The sequence below is a fragment of the Dendrobates tinctorius genome, unplaced genomic scaffold, assembly GCF_039654945.1.
Source record: "Dendrobates tinctorius isolate UK_male_01 unplaced genomic scaffold, ASM3965494v1 ptg000007l, whole genome shotgun sequence".
Classification (NCBI taxonomy): domain Eukaryota; kingdom Metazoa; phylum Chordata; class Amphibia; order Anura; family Dendrobatidae; genus Dendrobates; species Dendrobates tinctorius.
The window spans coordinates 1,258,983-1,285,902 of NW_027361675.1; the positions used below are offsets into that span (position 1 = coordinate 1,258,983).

Sequence of the window (26,920 nt, forward strand, 5' to 3'; positions counted from 1 at the left end):
AGTGCACTCCTCCTGTATTGCATAAAAAAACCCAAATGCAGAAGGCTTCTAGTCTCAGATCGCTTGTACTATACATAGCAGTGTATCAGCACTGCTATGTATAGTGAAAATCATGGTCTCCTATGAATGCCAGCTAAACATTGGCTTTCACAGGAGAACTGCCATGACAAGCTTGGAGGTCTTCACCACGCTTCTGGCTGTAATGACAACCCATTGGCACCCTGCGATTACGTCACAGGTGCGCTGATGGATGTGTGGAATGACGCACATTAAATGCCGCTGTCAGAGACTGTCGGCTGAACATGTCGATAATTGGCACATTTGGAAGACATTGATCTAATGTGTATGAAGGGATTTTGAAGCATTTTTTAGCTGGTAAAAACACCATGTTTTGTATGCATTTTTACAACCTTTTTACTCTCTCTTTTTTTTGTTGGAGCTTTTTTCCCACGCTTTTTTTTCCTACATAGAAGCTTATGGGAAAACATCACATTCAGAAAAAAAAGTCAAAAATTGGTAAAAATCCACAAAATAACCAAAAATGCCAAAGAACATTTTGTTTGTGGTAAAGTAAGATGTACCAGGAATTATAAAAACGTTTGATCATTCAGGATCCTGAGGACATCTGTGAAGCTTCTAATTGTGATTACACTGGCTGCCACCCAGCTTTTTGAAACAGGTATCAGGCAGGCTGTACATAATTTTTGTGCGTGGTGTTCACAGTGTTTACCTGTGGGATTGACGATAAGGACACTGCTTTGTGGTACTGTGCTCTCATAGTACAAAGACGTTGTGACGCTTATTGTTTAAAATTTGCTGATCAGCCTTTTTCTCTTACATAATTCATCTATTAGCCATGAGAATGCTGGCTCTGCAATATCTTCCATTAAACCACATCTCCATGTTCTCCAACACTACTACAATGGGAGACAAAACTCATTCTGCAGCTGTTCTGCTGACGGGGAAGATGGAGAGAGGAAAAAGTCTTTGTCCCTTAGGGATTATAACATCTGGAGCCACACAAAAGAAGAATGGAAAGGTACAAATCTGCAACTTCTGTGAAACAGGTATATGGAGAAATCAAGAGTGTATAAAATTGCCTGGCCAGTGTTAGATCAGATACATTTAAGGATGAAGAGCTAAAAGGACATGATCTGATTCCTGTAGGTTAAAGGGTAATAGTGAGCTTCTTACCGATAACACAGAAAGGTTTCCTTGCAAATCTCAGACGTCCCTTCCATCCTCTGTAACGACAGCAACACCCGGCAGACCAAATTCGGATCACATACTCCATGCCAAACACCACAATCATCACAAATTCCTGATGAAAACATAATGTAAATGTTAAACAAAAGAACTGTAGCTGCAATAATAGACCCTATTATTTTTCATGTTTAGAGGATATAACTCTTACAATTCTTCCAATGTCATGCATATAAAGGCCCTGTCACAGACAGCGATTTCGCTAGCGAGATCGCTGATTTTGTGACGCCACAGCGATCTCGCCAGCGAGATTGCTGTGTATGACATGGGATCAGCGACCGGCCCCCCTGCCAAGTATCGCTGATCGCGCTCGATCGGCCTGAGCCATTTTTTGATCGCTGGTCTCCCGCTGGCCAGCACGCATTGCTGCGAGTGGCAGCGAGAGACCAGCGATCAGCGACGCTGGTTTCTAATGTAAACATCGGGTATCCAGGAGCTGCGGCTCTTGGATACCCGCTGTTTACCTTGGAAACCGGCGTACACGCTGGTTTCCAAAGTAAACAATGGGTATCCAGGAGCCGCGCAGCTCTTAATACCCATTGTTTACCTTCGAAACCAGCGTGTACGCCGGTTTCCAAGGTAACAGCAGGTATCCAAGGTAACAGCGGGTACCTGTTTACATTAGAAACCAGCTTGCTCGCTGGTCCTGATCGCTGGAGGGGCAGCCTAACGATGTCCCAGCGATCCCATCCATGTCGGATCGTTGGTGGGATCGCTGGGACATCGTTATGTGTAACGGGGCCTTAAGGCTGAATTTAACAGATAGATATAAACTTCTGCTAGACACCACTTATCAGTGACAACAGACATCAGATCCTGGTAGAGCCTTGTATTTCAGCACTTCATCAACAATCTGTTTGAATGTCAGAAGACTGTCAAAATAAGCACAATCCACCTACAAAAATGATTTTTTTTTATGAAAAGCTTTGAGATTAAAGGGATTGTACGGCCAAGTGCAAATTGCTGAATCTTAACAGCGTGTAATATAAACTGTGCTAGGATTCAGTTTTGCTAGCAGATTCGACCCGTGACTGCGATTTGTATACTACTGGTCATGTGCTGATTAGGTTCTCATTCTTTCCTTTCAATGTTCTGTTGGTAGAATATTGATTGAGGTAGTCCACCATGTCCAGTTGGTGAAAAGTAGGCTTAGAAAAGAACTGATGTTCCAAATGCTTTGCCTGTGTGAGAATGCAAGTAATCATGATGTCATGCCTTTTGTAATGCTGTGCATATGAAATAATGATGATTTGTATCTTTTTACTAACCATATGTGCTGGGCTACTTTATTCTATGTTTAAAAGGAGATCACAAACTACGTGCAGATGTGGTGCGCTTAATACATTCCTCGATATTGATTAATGGAATATTCTGTTGAGAAAAGTGGATGAGAAGCTGCATGCAGTACTTGCTGCAATGTGATGAACCGCTTGAATGAGTCCTAACAGCGTGTAATATAAATTTGCATTAAAGCTATCTATAAATGAAACAATACTTTATTAGGTCTCTTTCACATGTTCATTTATTTCCGGTACCGGAAAAACCGGTACCACAGATATCCGTATCCGTGAGTGGAATACATGCGGCACAGGTGTGGCAACCGTGTGCTGCATTAGTACCACACAGACGACCGCCGAGGAAGAAGCACTACAATAAGCGCTGTTCCCCAGTGGCGGGTGCTGAAGACGGCTCTCATCATTCTCCCTTGCTCTGCCGGCGATCGTTGAGAGCAGGGGATAATGATGAGTGTTATAATAAAGTCAGAACGATGACAGCATTTGGGGGCTTTTGGGACTATTACTCCCATGAACCTACACCTGCTGCCGCTAAGAACAGTGAAAGCAGGAGCGGGTGATAACCTCACCCGCCACCTGCGCTATAACTAAATGAATGAAAAACCCATTGTGGGTTCCCTCTATTTTCTATAACCAGTCTGGCAAAACTTACAGTTGTGGGCTGCAACTCTCAGCTGTCAGTTTCAGCAAGGTTGGTTATCAAGAACAGAGGGGTATCCATGCTGTTTTTTTAATTATTTAAATAAATAATTTTAAAAAGCGGCATGGAGTTTCCCCATTTTTGACAACCAGCCTTGCTAAACGCTCACAGCTGGGGGCTGGTATTCTCTGGCTTGTAAGGGGCCACTGATATAGGCCCCCCAGTCTAAAAACAGCAGCCCACAGCTGCCCAGAAAAGGCACATCTATTAGATGCATCAATTCTGGCACTTTGCCAGGCTCTTCCCACTTGCCCTGTAGCGGTGGCAAGTGGGGTGATAGTTGGGGGGACTGATGTCACCTTTGTATTGTCAGGTGATAACAAGCCCCGAGGTTAGTAATGGAGAGGTGTCAATAACACCACACCCTCATTACTAACCCCATAGTCACATTGTAAGAAAACACAGACACCCAGAATAAAGTCCTTTAATTGAAAAAATGACTCAGACTCCTTTAATAATTTTAATTAAACCATACTTACAACCTTGCCTAATTTCACCGAAGCCCTCGATCTCCTGTAATAAAACTAAAATAAAAAAACAACAATATACCATACCTGTCTGTCGTTCTGTCCCACGCCGTAATCCATGTCTTGGGGAGAATTAATTTTCAACCCGGAGGGTGCCAGGATGCGACCGTCCATGTTGAGCACCACAGGTAAATGAGATGCATCACTGAAGATGCGTTCCCAGCCGGGCTGAATTGCGGTGACCTCAAGACCGTGGGAAAATGCCAGTGATGAGGTCACCTCAGTTCAACCTGTGTCTTCACAGCAGATCACCGTGAGAATTTTTCAAAGTGAATAAAAAGTCTGATGTTATTTGGATCATGTAATAAGTAACTGATCATTTCTTGGGTGTAGGAATTAGAAACTGATAATTTTTGGGGGCGTAGTAATGAGCGGCTTATTCTTTTGATAATAAACAGTGTGAAATTCACAATTACTGAATGATGAAAGGCCTATGATTCTTTTCTTTTAAGATTAAGTTTCAGTAGACAATGTAATACATATGTATTACAGTGTAAATTGTATCTTTCTTTGTTTTTCAATTTAGGATTAAAAAAGCAAAAAAGTAAAACCGGAAGGCATCTGATCTAGGCACAGGCGTCCTACTTGTCAGTGTGCTTTGAGAATATCTGTACGGTGGACTCAGGGGCTGTCAGTCCCCTCTCTATCTCCATCTCCCTGGATATCTCATTTTCCATGTAAGCTCTGCCACCAATGATGTTCTGAGAGAAACAAACTGGTGAAAAGAAGAATTTCCGTTGTGACGACTTTTCTGTACAGGTTATATTGCTGCTTTTTATTCCAATAGTTTTTATCTTGCAATCACTTTCTATGCAACACCCCTGGAGAGATGTCATGCAGCTCTAAGGGTGAGGCTTGTTGTCTGCTGTGAGAATGGGCGCACCGTAAGAACATTGTCACCATTGCTTTTCACCCAGCAGTCAGGGCTGTGGAGTCGGAGTCGGAGTCGTGGAGTCGGAGTCGGTGCTCATTTTGGTGGAGTCGGAGTTGGAGTCGGTATAAAATGGACCGACTCCGACTCCTAAAATATATAATAAATTGGGTACAGTAATTCAATGCAGGATGTGCTGAATATTTTTTCATAGGAGTTTGGGAAAGTTATGAAATGTCCTATAAATGGCTGTTATATTCCTGATCTAAGGCTACATTCACACACAACGTTTTTCCTGTGTTTTTTGAGGATACGTTTTTCAGCTGCAAAAGCTGATCATCTTTTTAAAAAACTGCATCACCTGAAAGGTTTTTGAGCTCATAGATAATGTTTTCAATAGCAAAAGCAAATTAGAAATCTGCTCTATCTATCCATTTATCCATATCTGTCTATCCATATCGTATCTGTACCAAAAAGAATGAAAACCGGGTAGTACACCAATATATATTCTGTTCTATCTAAATATCTTGATTATTGGATCATAAAAATGATTAAATGTCTGAGGTTCACATTGTACTACAATAAATTTTTCACTTAAATATAAGCAATATGTGTGGGAGTCGAAGTCGGAGTCGTGGAGTCGGAGTCGGAGTTGGAGTCGGTGTAAGGGAAATTGAGGAGTCGGAGTCGGAGTCGCAGGTTTGGCTTACCGACTCCACAGCCCTGCCAGCAGTGCCAACTGGAAATTCAGGAACAATTTGTTCTAGGACAGAAATAAACACTTCAAATACATCACTCTGTTTGTAATGACTCTATATAATATATGAGATTCGCTTTTTGTATTAAAGAACTGAAATAAATAAAATTTTTGATGATATTCTAATTTTGTGAGAAGCACTTGTATGTACCCATCTACCCAAGAGGCCTTTGATATACTGAAAATTAATGACACAGAAGCCACATATGGCAATTAAGTGCCTTTGAAGGTGGTTTCCTAGCTATTGGCAGCTCCATGTACAACTGGGTACTAGTGGCACCGGGGAGGTCATAGCATTACTTGAATTTAGTAACTGGGTAAAGACTAGATTAATGAAAGCTAACACCAGAGTAAGGGCCCTGTTACACGCTTCAAAGTCCCAGCGATCCCACCAACAATACGGCGTGGATGGGATCGCTGGGACATAGCTGATCGCTGGTGAGTAGTCACATAGGCAGATTCACCAGCGATCAGGACCAGCGAGTACGCTGGTATCCAGGGTAAACAGCGGGTAACTAAGCGCCGCGCGGCTCTTAGTTACCCGCTGTTTACCCTGGATACCCGATCAGGACCAGTGAGCATGCTGATATCCAGGGTAAACAGCAGGTATCTAAGCGCCGCGCGGCTCTTACTTACTCGCTGTTTACCTGGATACCAGCTCCCAGCGTCTGCTGTATGGCGCTGGGAGCTCGCTGATCGTTGGTCTCTCGCTGTCACACGCAGCGATGTGTGCTGCCCAGCGGGAGACCAACAATAGATTTATGGCCCAGACCATTAGGCAACGATTAACGATCAGCCAACTGATCGTTGATTGTTGCTACCTGTCACACGCAACGATGTCGTTTCGACATCGCTGCAACATCACCAAACTGGTGACGTTGCTACTATATCGTTCACAATATCATTGTGTGTAACGGGGTCTTAAGTCATATCATTTGGTCATAACTTGAATAAACTTGTTTCTTATTTGCTTTCTTGCTTATCTTTCCCAAACAATTCTAGAATGTTGTAAGCAGGGATACATAAGCTCACTTTCAGATTGTCTCAGTTGACTTGTTAGACCAGAGCAACTTGGCAGACACAGCTGCTAGCTATCAAACATTAAGAAATATTTACAGGACACAGGTTTACTCTAAAAGCAAACTTCCATTATATAATCATTAAGTGTGAATTATAATATTCCTTCATGATTGCACCGCTGTACAAGCTGAGACACTACATACCATTCCTCGCAATCCCCTTTTGTTAGCTCCCTCTAAGGCTAGATTCACATCGCGTTAGTGCCATCAGTTTAACCCCTTTACCCCCAAGGGTGGTTTGCATGTTCATGACCGGGCCAATTTTTACAACTCTGACCACTGTCCCTTTATGAGGTAATAACTCTAGAATGCTTCCATGGATCCCGATGATTCTGACATTGGTTTCTCGTGACATATTGTACTTCATGTTAGTGGTAAAATTTCATTCAAATAACTTGCGTTTATTTGTGAAAAAAACTGAAATTTAGTGAAAATGTTGAAAATTTCGCAATTTTCCAACTTTGAATTTTTATGCCCTTAAATCACAGAGATACGGCACACAATAAACTTAATAAGTAACATTTCCCACATGTTTACTTTACATCAGCACAATTTTGGAACCAAAATTTTTTTTTGTTAGGAAGTTATAAGGGTTAAAATTTGACCAGCGATTTCTCATTTTTGCAACACCATTTTATTTTTACGGACCACATCACACTTGAAGTCACTTTGAGGGGTCTATATGATAGAAAATACCCAAAAGTGACACCATTCTAAAAACTGCACCCCTCAAGGTGCTCAAAACCAGATTCAAGAAGTTTATTAACCCTTCAGGTGCTTCACAGGAATTTTTTGAATGTTTAAAAAAAATGAACATTTAACTTTTTTTAACAAAAAAATTACTTCAGGTCCAATTTTTTTTATTTTACCAAGGGTAACAGGAGAAGTTGGACTGCAAAAGTTATTGTGCAGTTTGTCCTGAGTACGCTGAAACATGATATGTGGAGGGGAACCACTGTTTCGGCGCAAGGCAGAGCTGTGATACAAATGTGATAAGAATGAGTGTGTGATATCTAGATAGGTATCCTGATCAATAGACTAGGTGATCAATATGGTTTATATTGTGTAACTAGCTGAAGAGACCGGCGCTGCCAGGGTATAGTAACTAACTGTGGTTAGTTATATCAAATTATAATTATCCTCCATCCCATAGTCCCGTGCCCATATACCCATCATACATATCCACGATTCCATAGGCCCGTGCCCATATACCCATCATACATATCCTCCATCCCATAGTCGAGTGCCCATATACCCATCACACATCCTCCATCCCATAGTCCCATGCCCATATACCCATCATACATATTCTCCATCCCATAGTCCCATGCCCATATACCCATCATACATATTCTCCATCCCATAGTCGAGTGCCCATATACCCATCACACATCCTTCATCTCATAGTCCCATGCCCATATACCCATCATACATACCCTCCATCCAATAGTCCCGTGCCCATATACCAATCATACATATCCGCCATCCCTAGTCCCGTGCCCATACACCCGCTATACATATCCTCCATCCCATAGTCCAGTGCCCATATACCCATCACACATCCTGCATCCCATAGTCAACCATTATGACATCATAATGAGCGGCAGGGCTTGCAACCTATGATGACATCAGCGTCGCCATGGCAACCATTATGACATCATAATGAGGGGCGGGGCTTGATACACATACACTTTTTCCCTATTATGTAGATAGGGGCAAAATTGGTGAATTGGAACTCGCGGGGTTAAAATTTCGCCTCACAACATAGCTTAGGACACTCTCGTAGTCCAGACATGTGACTGTGCCAAATTTTGTGGCTGTAGCTGCGACGGTGCGGATGCCAATCCCGGACATACACACATACATACACACATACATACATACACACACTTGCGCTTTATATATTAGATTTGTGAGCACGAGTTTTGACTGGGTATAAACTTATCTGTGCAGAAGAAGAATACGGTTATTTGAGTTCATAATTGCTCTCTCATAAGTGGGAAATTCTGGTTTTAGCTGGATGTATGTCCTTGAAAAAGAACAAAATAACTGATAAGGACTTTTGGGAAACAGGTTAACTGCGCATGACCACACGAGCTGATCACATGCTGGAATGTTCGAGATAACTAAACTGCGACTGCGCTAGCGTGAACAGTTATATTAACTACGCATGTGCTGGTAAATTTACATAAGGTATAAAAAGACGGGGATTGTCTCAGTGGGGAGGGACTTTTCAGACAGGAGAAGCAGACGTGCTGACTGTCTTGATGTTTTTCCCGGAATTCCCCTCCTCACTGAATCGAGGTCCCTCCGATTGAGGAGTGAAGCTGTAATATCCGGTGATGTATTAATGCTTATTCATTCCTATGTAATTTGTTACATGTTTATGACATGACTCTGATAGTCACTATATATCATTTAATTCATGCTTAAAAATGCTATTATATATATATAAATAAAATACTTTGTTTTACCATAAAACTGTTTCCAGTGTGCCTACCTTGCATGTTGGCGTAGTCGGCAGGATTTTTCAAATTTCAGGCTTTTGAGTAAAAAGATTTTTGTAGTTGTAACTAGGAAGGTTTTTTGGTATTGCATAGTCTGGACAAGTGATAATTGTAAAGTTGTGATAGATTTGCGTCTTTTTGGCAGAAAGCCAATTTTTGAAAATCCTAAATAACTTTTTGCCTGAATATAATTTTGAAATTCTGTTTTTGTCAAAATACGGAATATTAGTTAAGATTTCTTTGTGCAAAAAAAATCAGCATTTGGCATTTTGACAAATTTTTGTTACAATGTTCAGGCAAAGTAATAAAGAGAAAGTTGAGAAGTAACCGGAGGTTCCTGGCTGGACCGAAGCTCTGTATGATATAATAGTGCATGAATTGGGGAGTACTGGACTTGCAGAGGCATAGGATAATAATCTCAAGGGCTCGGAGCCCCATGATGTTGTTAGTGTACTCATGGGGATCCCTGCAAAGGCAGGTGATGCAGTTAACCCCTCGATGTTGTTAAGTTACTCGAGGGTGTCCCTGCAAAGGCAGGTGATGCAGTTAACCCCTCGATGTTGTTAAGTTACTCGAGGGTGTCCCTGCAAAGGCAGGTGATGCAGTTAACCCCTCGATGTTGCTAAGTTACTCGAGGGTGTCCCTGCAAAGGCAAGTGATGCAGTTAACACACTGATGTTGTTGATGTACTCAGGGGTGTCCCTGCAAAGGCAGGTGATGCAGTTAACACACTGATGTTGTTGATGTACTCAGGGGTGTCCCTGCAAAGGCAGGTGATGCAGTTAACACACTGATGTTGTTGATGTACTCAGGGGTGTCCCTGCAAATGCAGGTGATGCAGTTAACACAATGATGTTGTTGATGTACTCAGGGGTGTCCCTGCTAAGGCAGGTGATGTAGTGTCTTTAGGACAGCGCATGTGGATTCTGCTCAGTGCTTACCGTGTTATGCATGAGCGGAAGATTAACATGCAGGAGAAATGCTCTCAGTTAGAACAAAAGATAACAGAAGTAGGAGAGCAGAAAGTGGTGTTAGAATGTAACACCTGGTTGTTAAAAGACAAGTTAGAACATTATCAGAATGTAGCTGAAAAAAAAACTGCAGTAAAAGTTGCTCAGAATAAATACTGGAAAAGAAAATGGAAAAGCAGTCAATATGCTGAATTATGTTTTTTTGGCTTTGAAACATGAACAAGTTTCAGAATACTAAGTCTGATAAGGAGAAAGAAACATGGTTGCAAGGTACAGTCGTTTGGGGTGCACCAAAACGTGGACATTCGGGAGAAAAAGCCACTTACAGGTGGGCACAGGAGAGAGGAGTGCCCTTAACACTGAATATCATTAAGCAAGTAATTGCATAATGTCCCGTATGTCAACATTCACAAAGAAGAGAAGTACCACACACTGTTATGGGACACATAGGAAGGGGACAATTACCCGCCCAGATTTGGCAGATGGACTTTGCGGGGCCACTCCCTGAGAGTAGACAATGTAAATATATTTGTACAGCTGCAGACACATATTCAAGACTGGTGGTGGGATTTCCATGTAAATCAGCCACCTAATGGAGTACTTTGAGAATACTAAAACTGATCACACAATACTATGGTACTCCTTTGCAAGTACAGACAGACAATGGGTCTCACTTTACAAGACAATAAGTGAAAGATTATGCTTTACAACACAATATAGACTGGGTATGTCATATGCCATATTGTGTATGTCATATGCCCTATTACTCACAAGCGGTTGGTCTAATTGAAAGAATGAATGGATTATTTAAATCCACACTGAGGAAAATTACACAATCAGATTCATATGGACAATGGAGAGATAATCTCAGTGAGACTCTGCAGATTATTGACTATAGGCCTGTTACTGACTCCATGACACCACTCATGAGGATGCTGACACCTAATTTGAGTATAAATGAAGTACATGTTGACACATTGATTTACTGGAAGTTACAAAAAGAGGCACAGGCTCCTTATCGAGCTGCTCCAGTGGCTGCTGGATTAGATTTGTATGTTACAGAAGTAGTGTCAACAATGCCAGGAAAAGTAAGTACAATCCCTACAAGATGGGGATGTAAAATTCCTACAGGACTTTTTGGGCAAATTGCTACCAGATCTAGTTTCGTTTTAAAGGGAGCAGTAGTGGTGGGAGGAGTAGAATAGATTCACATTATAAGGGAGGAATTAAAGTTATTATGATTAATGTAGGAAATGAGCCCCTGATAATTGAAAAATGACAAAGAACAGCTCAGTTACTCTTGATTCCTATACACTTGGCTCAAGTACAGGAAGGAACTGCCCCTACTGAGCTTACAGTAAGGGGGATAGAGGCTTTGGTTCTACCAACGTGACTAATGTGGGAGCAAAACTTTGGGTTCAGAATTCACAAGGGCAACATTTTCTGGCTGAGGTTATTGTAGTAGGAAAAGACAGAACCCTACTCACAAAGAGACCAGGAGTGGAAAGTGGAAAAAATGGGAATACCTTCCCCAAGAAAAATGTTATGTGCGGGAATGATGCTGTTTTGGTTTTATTTTAGAATCAAAAACTGCTGACAACCCTTGGAATCCTTGGCATCGTGAATTTGGCAGTTCCTTAAAGTGACGCTCGGACGTTGGGGAAAAAGGTGACGAATACCGGAAAAGGAATGAAACGATGGGGATGGGTCAATTCGACCAAATCCAGGAATCAAGATAATTTTATTTGTGAAGCAAATCAAAGGTGTTACTTTCTAAATATTGTGATTGATGGAACTTTCTGTGCTGGAGCCCCGAAATCAAAGGAGATACCAATCTATATATACGTTTCACACGGATACTGGAAAGGTTGAAATAAATGATCTTGAAGATGTATTGACTTTGCAAGATAAGCGGATGCCTACAATATGGCAGCCAGTTAGCATGCAGGTTGGGATAGACACTATTATGCTGAATTTACAGAATGTTACTAACAAATTTAATTTAATGAAGAAGTGAGGAGGACCGTGTTCAATACAATCCTCCAAAATGGTTTGCAATGATATATATTGTACTGGACTAAATTATGTATGTAATGTTACCAAATCAGATGTAATGTGTAGATATGTAGTGGCCCCATTGATATTAGGGGTACCAGAAAATTTGTATTATTGGATGCCTCGATTTAATGGCCCATATATAGATACAAAAATAGAATATATGATTTATCATGCGATGTTACTTTGGATATGATCAGTAATCAAGTAATATATAGCAATGCTTAATAAAAGTTTACAGCAATATATTATAAGTACAACTATAGTAGCGGGGAAAATTGTTAAGAATGAGCTCTGTCATAACAGATGCCACATCATATCATTGGTATGATATTTTTCTGGGATATTCTTTTTCTGCAGAGCAAATGTTAAATTGGTATTGGCAATGGCTATCTTAATAATTCTATCATCTGTGTGGAATTGTTTCATAGCCTATAAATTGTTCTTTAGGAAACCAAAAGTGCTCATGATGCCTACAGAAACAAATAAACCAATTGATCAAGGACCGATTGTGATACAAATGTGATAAGAATGAGTGTGAGTGATATCTAGATAGGCATCCAGATCAATAGACTAGGTGATCAATATGGTTTGTATTGTGTAATTTATGAGCACAAGTTTTGACTTGGTATAAACTTATCTGTGCAGAAGAAGAATACAGTTATTTGAGTTCATAATTGCTCTCTCATAAGTGGGAAATTCTGGTTTTAGCTGGATGTATGTCCTTGAAAAAGAACAAAATAACTAATATGGACTTTTGGGAAACAGGTTAACTGCGCATGATCACACGAGCTGATCACGTGCTGGAATGTTCGAGATAACTGAACTGCGACTGCGCTAGCGTGAACAGTTATATTAACTACGCATGTGCTGGTAAATTTACATAAGGTATAAAAAGACGGGGATTGTCTCAGTGGGGAGGGACTTTTCAGACGGGCGAAGCAGACGTGCTGACTGTCTGAAGTGTTTTTCCCGGAATTCCCCTCCTCACTGAATCGAGGTCCCTCCGATTCAGGAGTGAAGCTGTAATATCCGGTGATGTATTAATGCTTATTCATTCCTATGTAATTTGTTACATGTTTATGACATGACTCTGATAGTCACTATATATCATTTAATTCATGCTTAAAAATGCTATTTATATATATATATATATATATATATATATATATATATATATATATAAATAAAATACTTTGTTTTACCATAAAACTGTTTCCAGTGTGCCTAACTTGTATGTTAGTGAGCGCTTCGTAAGTAAGGGCGTGTTCGCCCTCATTAACTTGATTTGGTAAAACAAGAGCTCAGAAGGGAAGGAGCGCCGTTTGACTTTTTCAATGCAAAATTGGCTGGAATTAAGATCGGACGCCATGTCACGTTTGGAGAGCCCCTGATGTGCCTAAACAGTGGAAACCCCCGACAAGTGACCCCATTTTGGAAACTAGACCCCCAAGGAAGTTATCTAGATATGTGGTAAGAACTTTGAACCCACAAGGGCTTCACAGAAGTTTATAATGTACAGACGTACAATTAAAAAATCATATTTTTTCACCAATTTTTATTTTCCCAAGGGTAACAGGACCCTAAAAGTTATTGTGCAATCTGTCCTGAGTACGCTGATACCCCACATGGTATGGCAGAGCTCGGAAGGGAAGCAGCGCCATTTGACTTTTTTTGGCTGGAAATGGGATTGGACGCCATGCCGCGTTTGGAAAGCCCCTGATGTGCCTAAACAGTGGAAACCCCCCCACAAATGACACCATTTTGGAAACTAGACCCCGGAGGAACTTAACTAGTTGTGTGGTGAGCACTTTGAACCCCCAAGGGCTTCACAGAAGTTTATAACGCCTGGGCGTCAAAATAAAAAAATCATATTTTTTCCACAAACATGATCTTTTAGTCCCCATTTTTTTTATTTTCCCAAGGGTAACAGGAGAAATTAGACCCCAAAAGTTGTTCTCCAATTTGTCCTGAGTACGCTGATACCCCATATGTGGGAGAAAGCTACTGTATGGGTACACGTCGGGGCTCGGAAGGGAAGTAGTGACGTTTTGGAATGCAGACTTTGATGGAATGGTCTGCGGGTGTCATGTTGCTTTTGGAGAGCCCCTGATGTACCTAAACAGTGGAAACCCCCCCACATGTGACCCCATTTTGGAAACTAGACCCCTTAAGGAACTGATCTAGATGTGTGATGAGCACTTTGAACCCCCCCAGTGCTTCAAAGAAGTTTATGACGCTCGAGCGTCAAAATAAAAAAATCATATTTTTTCCACTAACATGATCTTTTAGTCCCCAATTTCTTTATTTTCCCAAGGGTAACAGGAGAAATTGGACCACAAAAGTTGTTGTCCAATTTGTCCTGAGTATGCTGATACCCCATATGTGGGAGAAAACTACTGTATGGGGACACGTCGGGGCTTGGAAGGGAAGTAGTGACGTTTTGGAAGGTAGACTTTGATGGAATGGTCTGCGGGTGTCATGTCGCGTTTGGAGAGCCTCTGATGTGCCTAAACTGTTGAAACTCCCCCACAATTGACCCCATTTTGGAAACTAGACCCCCCACGGAACTTATCTAGATGTGTGGTGAGCACTTTGAACCCCCAAGTGTTTCACAGAAGTTTATAACGTCTGGGTGTGAAAATAAAAAAATCATATTTTTTTTTCCACAAAAATGATATTTTTGCCCCCAATTTTTTATTTTCCTAAGAGTAACAGCAGAAATTGGACCCCAATCGTTGTTTTGCAATTTGTCCTGAGTAGGCTGATACCCCATATGTGTGAGTAGAACACTGTTTGGGCGCATGGCAGAGCTTGGAAGGGAAGGAGCACCATTTGACTGGAATTGAGATCAGACGCCATGTTGCGTTTGGAGAGCACCTGATGTGCCCAAACAATGGAAACCCCCCAATTCTAACTCCAACCCTAACTCCAACACACCCCTAACCCCAACACACCCCTAACCCTAATCTCAGCCCTAACCCTAACCCTAGCCCTAACCCTAGCCCTAACCCTAATGGGAAAATGGAAATAAATACATTTTTTTAATTTTATCATTTTTCCCTAACTAAGGGGGTGATAAAGGGGGGTTTGATTTACCAGTTATGGTGGGTTTTTATGTTTGGCATTTGTAATACGCTAAAAGAAGCTTTTTATTGTAAAAATAGTTTTTGCATCACCACGTTTTGAGAGCTATAATTTTTCCATATTTTGACCCACCAAGTCATGTGAGGTCTTATTTTTTGCAGGACGAGTTGATGTTTTTATTGGTACCATTTTCGGGTACGTGACATTTTTTGATCGCTTTTTATTCTGATTTTTGGGAAGCAGAATGAACAAAAACCAGCATTTCAAGAATTTCTTTGGGGGGGTGCGCTTACACAGTTCCGCGTGCTGTAAAATTGATAAGGCGGTTTTATTCTTCGGGTCAGTACGATTACAGTGATACCTCATTTGTCATTTTTTTATGTTTTGGAGCTTTTATGCAATGAAAATAATTTTATATAAAAAATAATTATTTTTGCATCGCTTTATTCTGCGAGTTAGAACTTTTTTATTTTTTCGCTGATGACGCTGTGTTGCAGCTCATTTTTTGAGGGACAAGATGATGTTTTCAGCGGTACCATGGTTATTTACAGTATATCTGTCTTTTTGATCACGCGTTATTGCACTTTTTGTTCGGCGGTATGATAATAAAGCATTATTTTTTGCTTTGTTTTTTATTTTTATTTTTTAAGGGGTTCGCTAAAGGGGTTAACTAATGGGGCAGTTTTATAGGGCGGGTCATTTCGGACGTGGCGATACTAAATATGTGTACTTTTTTTGTTTTGGTTTTTTTTATTTCCAAAAAATGAATTTATTAGGGAATATTTTTTTTTTTTTAATTTATTTAGCGTATTTTTTTAAATTATTTTTACACTTTTTTTTTTGTTTTAACTTTATTACACTGTCCCGGGGGGACATCACTGTCATGTGTGAGATCGCTGATCTGACACATCACAGATCGCTGTGACAGATCAGTGATCTGACACAGGCACTGCAGAAGGCTTCCTCATGCATGCGCTTTGCAGGCAGTGAGGAAGCCGGCTCCCTGCAGGCCCCCGCCGCCATATTGGATCCAGGGACCTGCAGGAAAGGAGGCCCCCGCAGCAGGGCTGCACATCGCGCTGCTGCGGGGGTCGCAGGGAAGCACAGAGGGAGCCCCCTCCCTGCCAATGCTTCCCTAAACTCCCGGTAAACTGAGATCGTGTTTGATCGCAGTTTGCCAGGGGTTAACGTGCCGGGGGCGGTCCGTGACCGCCCCAGACACATATTGCTGGGTGTCAGCTGTGGTAATCAGCTGACACTCAGCCGCGATCAGCGGCGCTGCACCCGTGAGCGCCGCTGATCGCTATGAGTTACTATCCCGTCCATGGGAATAGGGGCCCGGGTCCCATGGACAGGATAGTACGTCAGATGTCAGGAAGGGGTTAATGGATCCGTTAAAAGGATGCGCTAATGCTGATGCACAAAATCTTTTTTTTTGTACGATCGCGTTAATGCATGTGCTAACTCATAGTAGCATTGCGTTGGCATGCGTTAGTAATAGAGGTCTATGCACAGTGAACACATCCGTTCGCTGTGCGTTAGACCTAACGTACCCGAAAACGCGGTAGACCGCGTTTGAGGGTGCATCACAAAGTAACGCACCATCGCTAACGCATGCCGATTTTGACATGCATTAAGATGCGTTACGATAATGGACGGCAATGGCCGCGTTAACGAATCCGTTACATTACGTTAGTGCTGCTTAGTAACGGATCCGTTAAACGGATGGCACCTAGCGTGATGTGAACCCAGCCTAAGCTCTTCACAGCCTATATAGAATTCTTTGGAATCCAAACGATAACTATTTGGCCCAGACACTCAACTGGAATGTTCTCTTGTAATTTTCTTTCTTTATTATAGTTTTAGAAGCTATTTCTAATTTACGAATACCTTGTCTCAGCACAATCACTTGCAGCTTTTTAACGTAATTGTAGTTTGCAAAAACTATGCTCCCGAGAGTTTTCCCCAAACTCAGGTTTGCGGAACAGAAATACTTTTTTTCCAGTCTGAAGCTTGAAGCTACCAGAACCTGATGAAGATAACACATTAGGTGTAAATCGTTATTTCTGTTACATGCGAATGTTTGCCATATAAATGCTTAACATCATTTAATAATGAACAACATGAAAGGTGTCTGAATTATTCCTGTATGGTGAAAAAAATGTCTTAATCCTATTGTTCATGTGTATTCTGTTTTATATCTCTCAGGTAAAAGCTTTAATAAGGGTCAAAATAGTTTTGCTAGAGTGATAACATTATAAGGTCATGTCCTCCTTCCTTAACCAAAAAAAAAGACTATTTTTCGGAATATCAGGATATTCTGTGTTATGACGGACAAGTAAGTGACACTGATCACATTCTTTCAAACTATTGATCTGACAGTTCAGGGTGGGTCTGGTTTCCTAAACATCAGCAATGTGTCCAATGCTATCTCTAGCACCTTTCCACAAACAAAGACAACTGCGATTAATCAAAGGAGAGACACAAGGACTTCTTAATTTAGACTTTGTCTCCGGAGTGAGTAGTCCTGACGTCAGCCGTTTGGGACAGAGAAAAGGGGGGGCTAGAAGTAGAATACAAATTATACTAAGCGGGATTGCGTAGAGCAGAACAGCAAAGATTAATTAATAAAAAGAAGAAAGTCAAAGAGAAAAATGCAAACTACGGTATATTGAACTGAAGAACAATACCAGACAAGCCATAACAGGGATATTCAGTTACTAAAACAAGGCCACCTTTACATCTCTCCCAAATTAAGTTTTTTTCACTGAAAAGACTAACAAACATGTTGTCACTCAGGTCAATCAGTCTGGCTCAATGAGCAGGATTCAATTTTGATTCTTAGATGTGTTTAAATGATGTATATACTATCATTATTAGATGTCAAATCATCTCCCGCTGTCAACGCCACTCCTCATTCTCACCTTCAAGGGAATCTGTGATGCAAAGACATGGGTGTAATGGCACTATATATAACCCAGAGTGAAGTAATACTTTGGTAAAGAATTCCGCTTTGTGGTTCTCCTTTAATCACCATTTCAATAGATTTCAGTGTGCAGGGCTGGACTGGGGGTCTAAACCCAGTCTGTGATTCCCTGTCATTTCAAACAGAGGACGCAGGTGACGAAAAAAAGCAGTGACCTGTCATTCATAGACCGGAGGCAGGCAGACGGACCAGGGAATCACAGACAGGGAGTAGACCCCGGGTACAGTCCGGCCCTTGTGCACCGACATTTAATTAGCAGGAAACGACAAATGGTGATTAAAGAAGAACAAAGCGAATTTCTTCACCAAACGTAATTAATTCAATCAGCATTACAGCGTCATTACAGCCATATCTTTACTTTAAATTACAAAATTGTGCTGACAGGCTCTCTTTAAGCTAGTCGCCTTCTCTGTCAAGGCTGATAGATAGGCAAAAAAAAGCACCTGGCTTAGCTATTGAAATGACGCAGCCAGTAAGCCATTTTCATTCCCATCACCAATCACTTCTCAACATTGAAGAGGAGAGAAGCTGGTGGGCATCGGTGGAGCTTTGATAACGAAGAATATAAATTGTATACACTTACATTTAAAGGGGCGTTGTCAAGTTCATAAATTGCTTTGATTATTTAGACAGCATGAAAATAAGCAAGTTTGCAATTGACTTGACTTTTTCAGTCTGCTGCCATTCTCCTGTCATAACAGCATTTAGCTTTTATACTGTAGTGTACAGCTGGATTCCATGGAGCTTGACCATTAGAACCTGGCCTAGAGTGTGCAATATTCCACGGAGTGGTTAACTCTTAACAACCCACTGAGTTCTCTCCAGCCCACTGATTTCTATACAGCAGTTAGCTGCCTACCTCTCTACTCCTTCCTATCATGTGCTGAAGAAATGCAATTATGAATCACCAGCTCACAGCTTTCAGAGCAGGTTTCCTAATGTCACAGCTCTCTAGAGCCTTGTGCTTGTTCTAATGACCAATTATCTCTATGTGTCAATGCAGTGATAGCAGTGTACAGTCAGAAACAAACCTCTGATAGCTGAATGTGTTACAGCAGAACTTGTGCTGAGCTTTATAGTTCTACTAATATTACAGATCTACGATTCACCACAGACGTCACTTAAAGAGAACCTGTCCTGCCAGAAACCAGAAAATAAGGAGACTGAATATTTTGGAACTGCTGAAGAGACAACTTGAAAATATCCCTTTAAGACAAATCTAAAGCTCTTTTTAGCTGAACAAATCTTTTAATAACCAATGCATAAGTTGTACTTTGTAATTCTGCTTAAATCGTCATATATGCCTTACACATTTCAACTGAGCCTTTCAGCAGCAATAGTTATAAATGCAACCTTGGAATGATGAATGTATATATGCATAAATATATATATAAATATATATATATATTTATATATATATATGCAGCGTTGACCCACTCACTTAATGCAGAGCAAACTTTCAAGAGGCTACATACTTTACAGTATTCACAAAGGCTCAGCGACCTCTTCAAAAAGCTGATCATCAGTGTTTCAGAGAGACACTCGTCCTCTGAATTAATATTGATGGCCTATCCTAAGTATAGGCCATAAAGACCATGATCCCGGAATTGAAAATGCTTTACATTTTCGTGTAAAGCATATTCAGTTAACAATGAAATATTATGCCACTGTCTAATACCATTTGTGTATTGGTTTTTCATCATATTCTGCTAGGATATCTTGGGGAATAAAAGCCTGTAGTGATATTCACACACAGCGGCACAACTTATTACAATGTATGTCATAACTTCATTGATTATCAATGGTCGTGATCACCCACTGCACCTCCTTATGACTCCATAGACTATTATTATTATTTATTATTATAGTGCCATTTATTCCAAGGCGATTTACTTGTGAGGAGGGGTATACATAATAAACACAAGTATGGTAATATTCACTTGTTGTGTTTTTGATGCATTTTATTACTGTGATGTTTTGTGAAAATTTAAAGCTGCTTTTTACAGTATCAGCAAAAGCTATGAGATTTTAGAACTCTTATGAACATGCTTGCTTTTCTTCCTGACTGAATTTGAAAACTGCTGCATTTTTTTAAATCTACAGCATATCAATTCTTTCAGCATCATATTTTCACCCACAGAAATACTGAAAAAGTGCAACAAAGTACTTTTGATGCCTAAAACTAACTTTACTAAACATGTACTGTAGACAAATCAGACAAGCAATCCGCACCAAAAACACAAGGCTGGTGTCAGCACCTGGGTAAGTGCCGGGGCCCTGAGCAGGCAGGGGTGCACACTCGCCTTCAGGGACACCGCTGCGCTATGGGGGCCCAGTGCTAGCGGTCGCAAGTTGCCCCCCCCCTGCTCAGGGCCCAGATACATGCAATACTTACAGTTGTGGCCAAAAGTATTGACACCCCTGCAATTCTGTCAGATAATACTCAGTTTCTTCCTGAAAATGATTGCAAACACAAATTCTTTGTTATTATTATCTTCATCTAATTTGTCTTAAATGAAAAACACAAAAGAGAATGAAGCAAAAAGCAAAACATTGATCATTTCACACAAAACTCCAAAAATGGGCCAGACAAAAGTATTGGAAACTTAGCCTAATACTTGGTTGCACAACCTTTAGCCAAAATAACTGCGACCAACCGCTTCCGGTAACCATCCATGAGTTTCTTACAATGCTCTGTGTCACGCTCACGCCTTGGCTGAATGGCGCGAGCCGGGGGTTGTGGCCCCACTGTGCCACAGACCAGACTACCCTGGAAGGGGCGTGACTGCGACAGCTACCTTGGTCTTCACTGGAGCCTCTGATGGTGAGGTCAGGCTTGTGCGGCAGGTAGCTGCCGGGTGCCACTCCAGGGTGGTGTCTGGCTGTGGCTGCTGATCCCACTCGGGAACAGGACACCTGGACAGGTGCGAGTGACAAGCAGGCTGAGACACTGGGCAAGCAGGCACGGCTTGGTACACTGGCAGGCAGGCACGGCTTGGAGGCACGGCTTGGAGACACTGGGCAAGCGGGCACGGCTTGGAGACACTGGGCAAGCGGGCACGGCTTGGAGACACTGGGCAAGCGGGCACGGCTTGAGAAGGAACAGGTAGGTACACACAGGAGGTGCAGGTATGGATGCAGGCAGGCAGGAGTGGAATATGAAGGAACAGGTTTGGACCTGTTCACACAGGAGGTACAGGTACGGATGCAGGCAGGCAGGAGTGGAATATGAAGGAACGGGTTTGGACCTGTTCACACAGGAGATGCAGGTATGGATGCAGGCAGGCGTGGAATATGAAGGAACAGGTTTGGACCTGTTCACACGGGAGGTGCAGGTGAAGGCAGGAGTGGAGAGAGAAGCTGCAGAAAGAGGTTCTGCAGCGGCAGCAGGAGTAGAGCAAAGCTGAACCACAAGGTCTGTGGAGAGAAGCTGCATCAAGAGGTTCCGCAGCGGCAGCAGGAATGGAGCAAAGCAGAACCACAAGGTCTGTGGAGAGAAGCTGCAGCAAGAGGTTCTGCAGCGGCAGCAGGACTGGAGCAAAGCAGAACCACAAGGTCTGTGGAGAGAAGCTGCAGCAAGGGGTTCTGCAGCAGCAGGACTGGAGCAAAGCAGAACCACAAGGTCTGTGGAGAGAAGCTGCAGCAAGAGGTTCTGCAGCGGCAGCAGGAGCCGTGCAGACAGAGCGGCTAGAGTGCAGATGCACAGACAGGAAGGACACAAGGAAAAACACAGCAAGGAAGGGAGCCACGGACAAGGAGAAAGGGAGACTGATAGACAAAGGTAAGACTGAGTTCAGACAGAGACACAGACAAAGACACAAGGACCAAGACTCAAGGGCCAGGATATTCTGCCCCCTGGCAGGCGGACAAGGTACAAAGCGAGACAGAGTATTCCTACAGAGAAGGAGATACACAGAACAGGGCCTGGCTAGTTCAGCAGCAAGGAGCTAACTGAGTTTAGACATTGCACAGGCAATGTTTCAGTGGGAGTGGTGAAACTAAATAGTCAAGGGCTCCAGGTGATTGGTCAGGGACAGATTACCCAGGTACACCCAGACTGCATAAGAACCAGAGAGTTCAGGCGCCGCCCCCCTATACACACAGTCAGGAAACATGGAGAGCAAGCAGGAAAACAAGAGGCATAGCACATGGAGCTCAGGGCTGGCAACAGACAGATTTCACAGCATGGCTTGAAGCAGAAAGTAAGTTGGTGTGCGGGGGATGGGAGGCCATGCAGTGACGCCAGCAAGGTTGTTACAGTCTGCTGGAATTTTAGAACATTCTTCTTTGGCAAACTGCTCCAGGTCCCTGATATTTGAAGGGTGCCTTCTCCAAACTGCCATATTTAGATTTCTCCACAGATGTTCTATGGGATTCAGGTCTGGACTCATTGCTGGCCACCTTAGAAGTCTCCAGTGCTTTCTCTCAAACCATTTTCTAGTGCTTTTTGAAGTGTGTTTTGGGTCACTGTCCTGCTGGAAGACCCATGACCTCTGAGGGAGATCCGGCTTTCTCACACTGGGCCCTACATTATGCTGCAAAATTTGTTGGCAGTCTTCTGACTTCATAATGCCATGCACACGGTCAAGCAGTCCAGTGCCAAAGGCAGCAAAGCAACCCCAAGACATCAGGGAACCTCCGCCATGTTTGACTGTAGGGACAGTGTTCTTTTCTTTGAATGCCTCTTTTTTTCTCCTGTAAACTCTATGTTGATGCCTTTGCCCAAAAAGCTCTACTTTTGTCTCATCTGACCAGATAACATTCTTCCAAAACGTTTTAGGCTTTTTCGGGTAAGTTTTGGCAAACTCCAGCCTGGTTTTTTTATGTCTAGGGGTAAGAAGTGGGGTCTCCCTGGGTCTCCTACCATAAAGTCCCTTTTCATTCAGACGCCGACGGATAGTACGGGTTGACACTGTTGTACCCTCGGACTGCAGGGCAGCTTGAACTTGTTTGGATGTTAGTCGAGGTTCTTTATCCAACATCCGCACAATCTTGCGTTGAAATCTCTTGTCAATTTTTCCTTCCACATCTAGGGAGGTTAGCCACAGTGCCATGGGCTTTAAACTTCTTGATGGCACTGCGCACGGTAGACACAGGAACATTCAGGTCTTTGGAGATGGACTTGTAGCCTTGAGATTGCTCATGCTTCCTCACAATTTGGCTTCTCAAGTCCTCAGACAGTTCTTTGGTCTTCTTTCTTTTCTCCGTGCTCAATGTGGTACACACAAGGACACAGGACAGAGGTTGAGTCAACTTTAATCCATGTCAACTGGCTGCAAGTGTGATTAAGTTATTGCCAACACCTGTTAGGTGCCACAGGTAAGTTACAGGTGCTGTTATTTACACAAATTAGAGAAGCATCACATGATTTTTCGAACAGTGCCAATACTTTTATCCACCCTCTTTTTTATGTTTGGTGAGGAATTATATCCAATTTGGCTTTAGGACAATTCTTTTTGTGCTTTTTCATTTAAGACAAATTAAATGAAGATAATAATACCAAAGAATTTGTGTTTGCAATCATTTTCAGGAAGAAACTGAGTATTATCTGACAGAATTGCAGGGGTGTCAATACTTTTGGCCACAACTGTACCTCTCCCTGTTCCTCCGTCTTCTGACTCTGTGACATTTCAGGTCAAAAGGCGCGATGACGTGACTAGTGTGCGCCCTCTGTTCTGATCAGTCATAGTGCATAGAGCCAGAAGACGGCAACTCTGAGGAGTCCGAAGCAGAGCAGCGGCCAATGAGGAGAGGTTAGTATTTAATTTTAATATATTTTTTTATGTTTGAAGCAATATATGGGGCTCAATATAAATTATAGATCTGTTTATATGCATGACATTATACCCGAGGAAGACTATAAGAAGTCGAAACTGGTTGTGTTTTAGTTTGAAATAAAAATCATTCTTGAATCAGAATATCGCGTTCCATCATCGTCCTTCAGGAGCGCATATTGCTGGGAAAAATAGTTACAAAGTGTTATCCGCCTATGAAAGCACTGTTCACTGCTCTCATTAGTTCCCAGATCTCTGCAGCAAACTGAATGGAAAGAGGAATGGAGTGATCCATGAATTGGATCTATATGCAGTAGCTCAAGACACCAAAAAGGTGAGTAGATTCACACTGAGTACATACCTTTGGAAACTAACTACTACGCCTGCACTTCCCATTTCTCTCCCTATAATCCCCTCTTGTTTTATGTGCTTGTCATACAATAGGTACACAAAAAAAACCGTTGCTTACAAATTGAATCAGCTGAGCACCATTTACTATTGAAGCTGCTGGATCACAAAAGTTTGTGCATAGTCCCTCGATTACAAGATGTATTGTACTTCTTTAAAATGAAGAGTTTATAGAAAGCCTGGTGCTAGATGCGACCACTACCATGAGAAGAAACCAGCTTCTGAGTCTCAGTGAGAATCGAAGGAGTGAGAATAAATAATATGTAATATGTGCACAGAAACATAGGCTAAAGACATACAAAGATGCATACACAGGAGATCAACTAATAACAAAGAGATCTCTCACCAGTATAAACAGGCCCTTGTTGGCTAAGTTTTGAAATTCAGGAATTGTGGAGAATACAGAGAGCACCAGACAGCTGAACACGAGTAAGAATCTGTAAAGAGAAGAGCGAGTGATGTTAAGCATACAGATACAGAGAATCAATGTAGTACATAGATCTATGCGCGACTGTCATTCACAAGAACACATGCAGGTGGCATCTCACAAAATTAGAATATCATCAAAAAGTTAATTTATTTCAGTTCTTCAAAAAGTGAAACTCATATATTATATAGGGGTCATTACAAACAGAGTGATCTATTTCAAGTGTTTATTTCTGTTAATGTTGATGATTATGTATTACAGCCAATGAAAACCCAAAAGTCATTATCTCAGTAAATTAGAATACCAGCTTGAAAAATGATTTTAAAATCTGAAATGTTGGCCTACTGAAATGTATGTTCAGTAAATGCACTCAATACTTGGTTGGGGCTCCGTTGGCAAAAACTACTGCATCAAAACGGCGTGGCATGGAGGCGATCAGCCTGTGGCACTGCTGAGGTGCTATGGAAGCCCAGGTTGCTTTGATAGCAGCCTTCAGCTCATCTGCATTGTGGTGTCTGGTGTCTCTCATCTTCCTCTTGACAATACCCCATAGATTCTCTATGGGGTTAAGGTCAGGCGAGTTTGCGCGCCAATCAAGCACAGTAATACTGTTGTTTTTACATCAGGAATTGGTACTTTTGGCAGTGTGGACAGGTGCCAAGTCTTGCTGGAGAATTAGATTTCCATCTCCAATAAGCTTGTCAGCAGAGGGAAGCATGAAGTGCTCTAAAATTTCCTGGTAGACGGCTGCGCTAATTTTATTCTTGAGAAAACACAATTGACCTACACCAGCAGAAGACATGGCTTCCAAAACCATCATTGATTGTGGATACTTCACACTAGACCTTGGAAATCAAGCTGGAGGAAGAGTGGAGAGACACACAAACCAAGCTGCTTGAGGTCTAGTTTGAAGTTTCCACAATCAGTGATGGTTTGGAGAGCCATGTCATCTGCGGGTGTAGGTCCATTGTGTTTTATCAAGACCAAAGTCAACGCAACCGTTTACCAAGAAATTTTAGACCACTTCATGCTTTCCTCTCCGACAAGCTTTTTGGAGCTGGAAATTTCATTCTCCAGCAGGACTTGGCACCTCTCCACAGTGCCAAAATTACCAATACCTGGTTTAAAAACAACAGTATCACTGTGATTGATTGGCCAGCAAACTCGCCTTGGCCTTAACTCCAAAGAGAATCTATGGGGTATTGTGAAGAGGAAGACGAGAGACACCAGGCCCAACAATGCAGACAAGCTGAAGGCTGCTATCAAAGCAACCTGGGCATCCATAACACCTCAGCAGTGCCACAGGCTGAATGCCTCCATGCCACGCCGCATTGATGCAGTAATTTGTGCCAAAGGAGCCCCGACCAAGTCATTTTTTCAATCTGGTGTTATAAAGTGTTCTAATTTACTGAGATAATGATGTTTGAGTTTTCATTGGCTGTAAGCCATTGTCATCAACATTAACAGAAATAAACACTTGAAATACTGTACATCACTCTGTAATGACTCTATATAATATATGAGTTTCACTTTTTGTATTGAAGAACTGAAATAAATTAACTTTTTGATGATATTCTAATTTCGTGAGATGCACCTGTACATTCTGTTTCTTCATGTTTTCACTTTTTATATATATTTTATATTATATATCCAAATCCAGCTGCCTGGTTCCATTGCAGTAAGTGGAGGGCTCTATGGGTAGATTTTATGACTATTAGCTAAATAACTTAAGGCTATGTGCGCATGTTGAGTATTTGCTTGCAGAAATTTTTGCAAGGTTTCTGCATCCCTTGGCAGGAAAAACGCTGTGGCAAAAATGCGCGTTTTTGCCGTTATTTGGTGCATTTTTGACGTGTTTTTGTATGCGTTTTTGCATGTGTTTGTGTACAGCAATGAAGGCTTTTTTGAGCTAAATAAGGATATTTAAAAAAAAGTTTTGTGATCAAATTTCTTGGTTCAACACCACCTTTTTCATGCTGATGCAGTGTGTCATTAGTGTAATTAATAATAATAAATTTTATTTTTATAGCGCCGACATATTCCGCAGCACTTTACATTTCAGAGGGGATTTGTACAGACAATAGACATTACAGCATAACAATAATCACATACAGTAGATTATAACAAATACCAAGAGGAGTGAGGGCCCTGCTCGCAAGCTTACAGTCTATGAGGAAAGAGGTAGACACGAAAGGTGGGTGGTAACAGTTGCC

General features: G+C 41.8%; 1 protein-coding gene across 2 annotated transcripts in view; it reads right to left on the reverse strand.

Moving 5' to 3' along the window:
• KCNQ4 (potassium voltage-gated channel subfamily Q member 4) overlaps positions 1-26,920 on the reverse strand; it is a 336,458-nt gene that overhangs the window by 119,712 nt on the left and 189,826 nt on the right. For both annotated transcript variants that reach the window (XM_073571818.1, XM_073571809.1), the window contains exons 2-3: positions 24,627-24,717; positions 1,195-1,321 (exon numbers count right to left, since the gene is read on the reverse strand). In XM_073571818.1, coding sequence (XP_073427919.1) covers positions 1,195-1,321; positions 24,627-24,717 — 218 coding nt within the window. The remainder of the gene's footprint in view (positions 1-1,194; positions 1,322-24,626; positions 24,718-26,920) is intronic.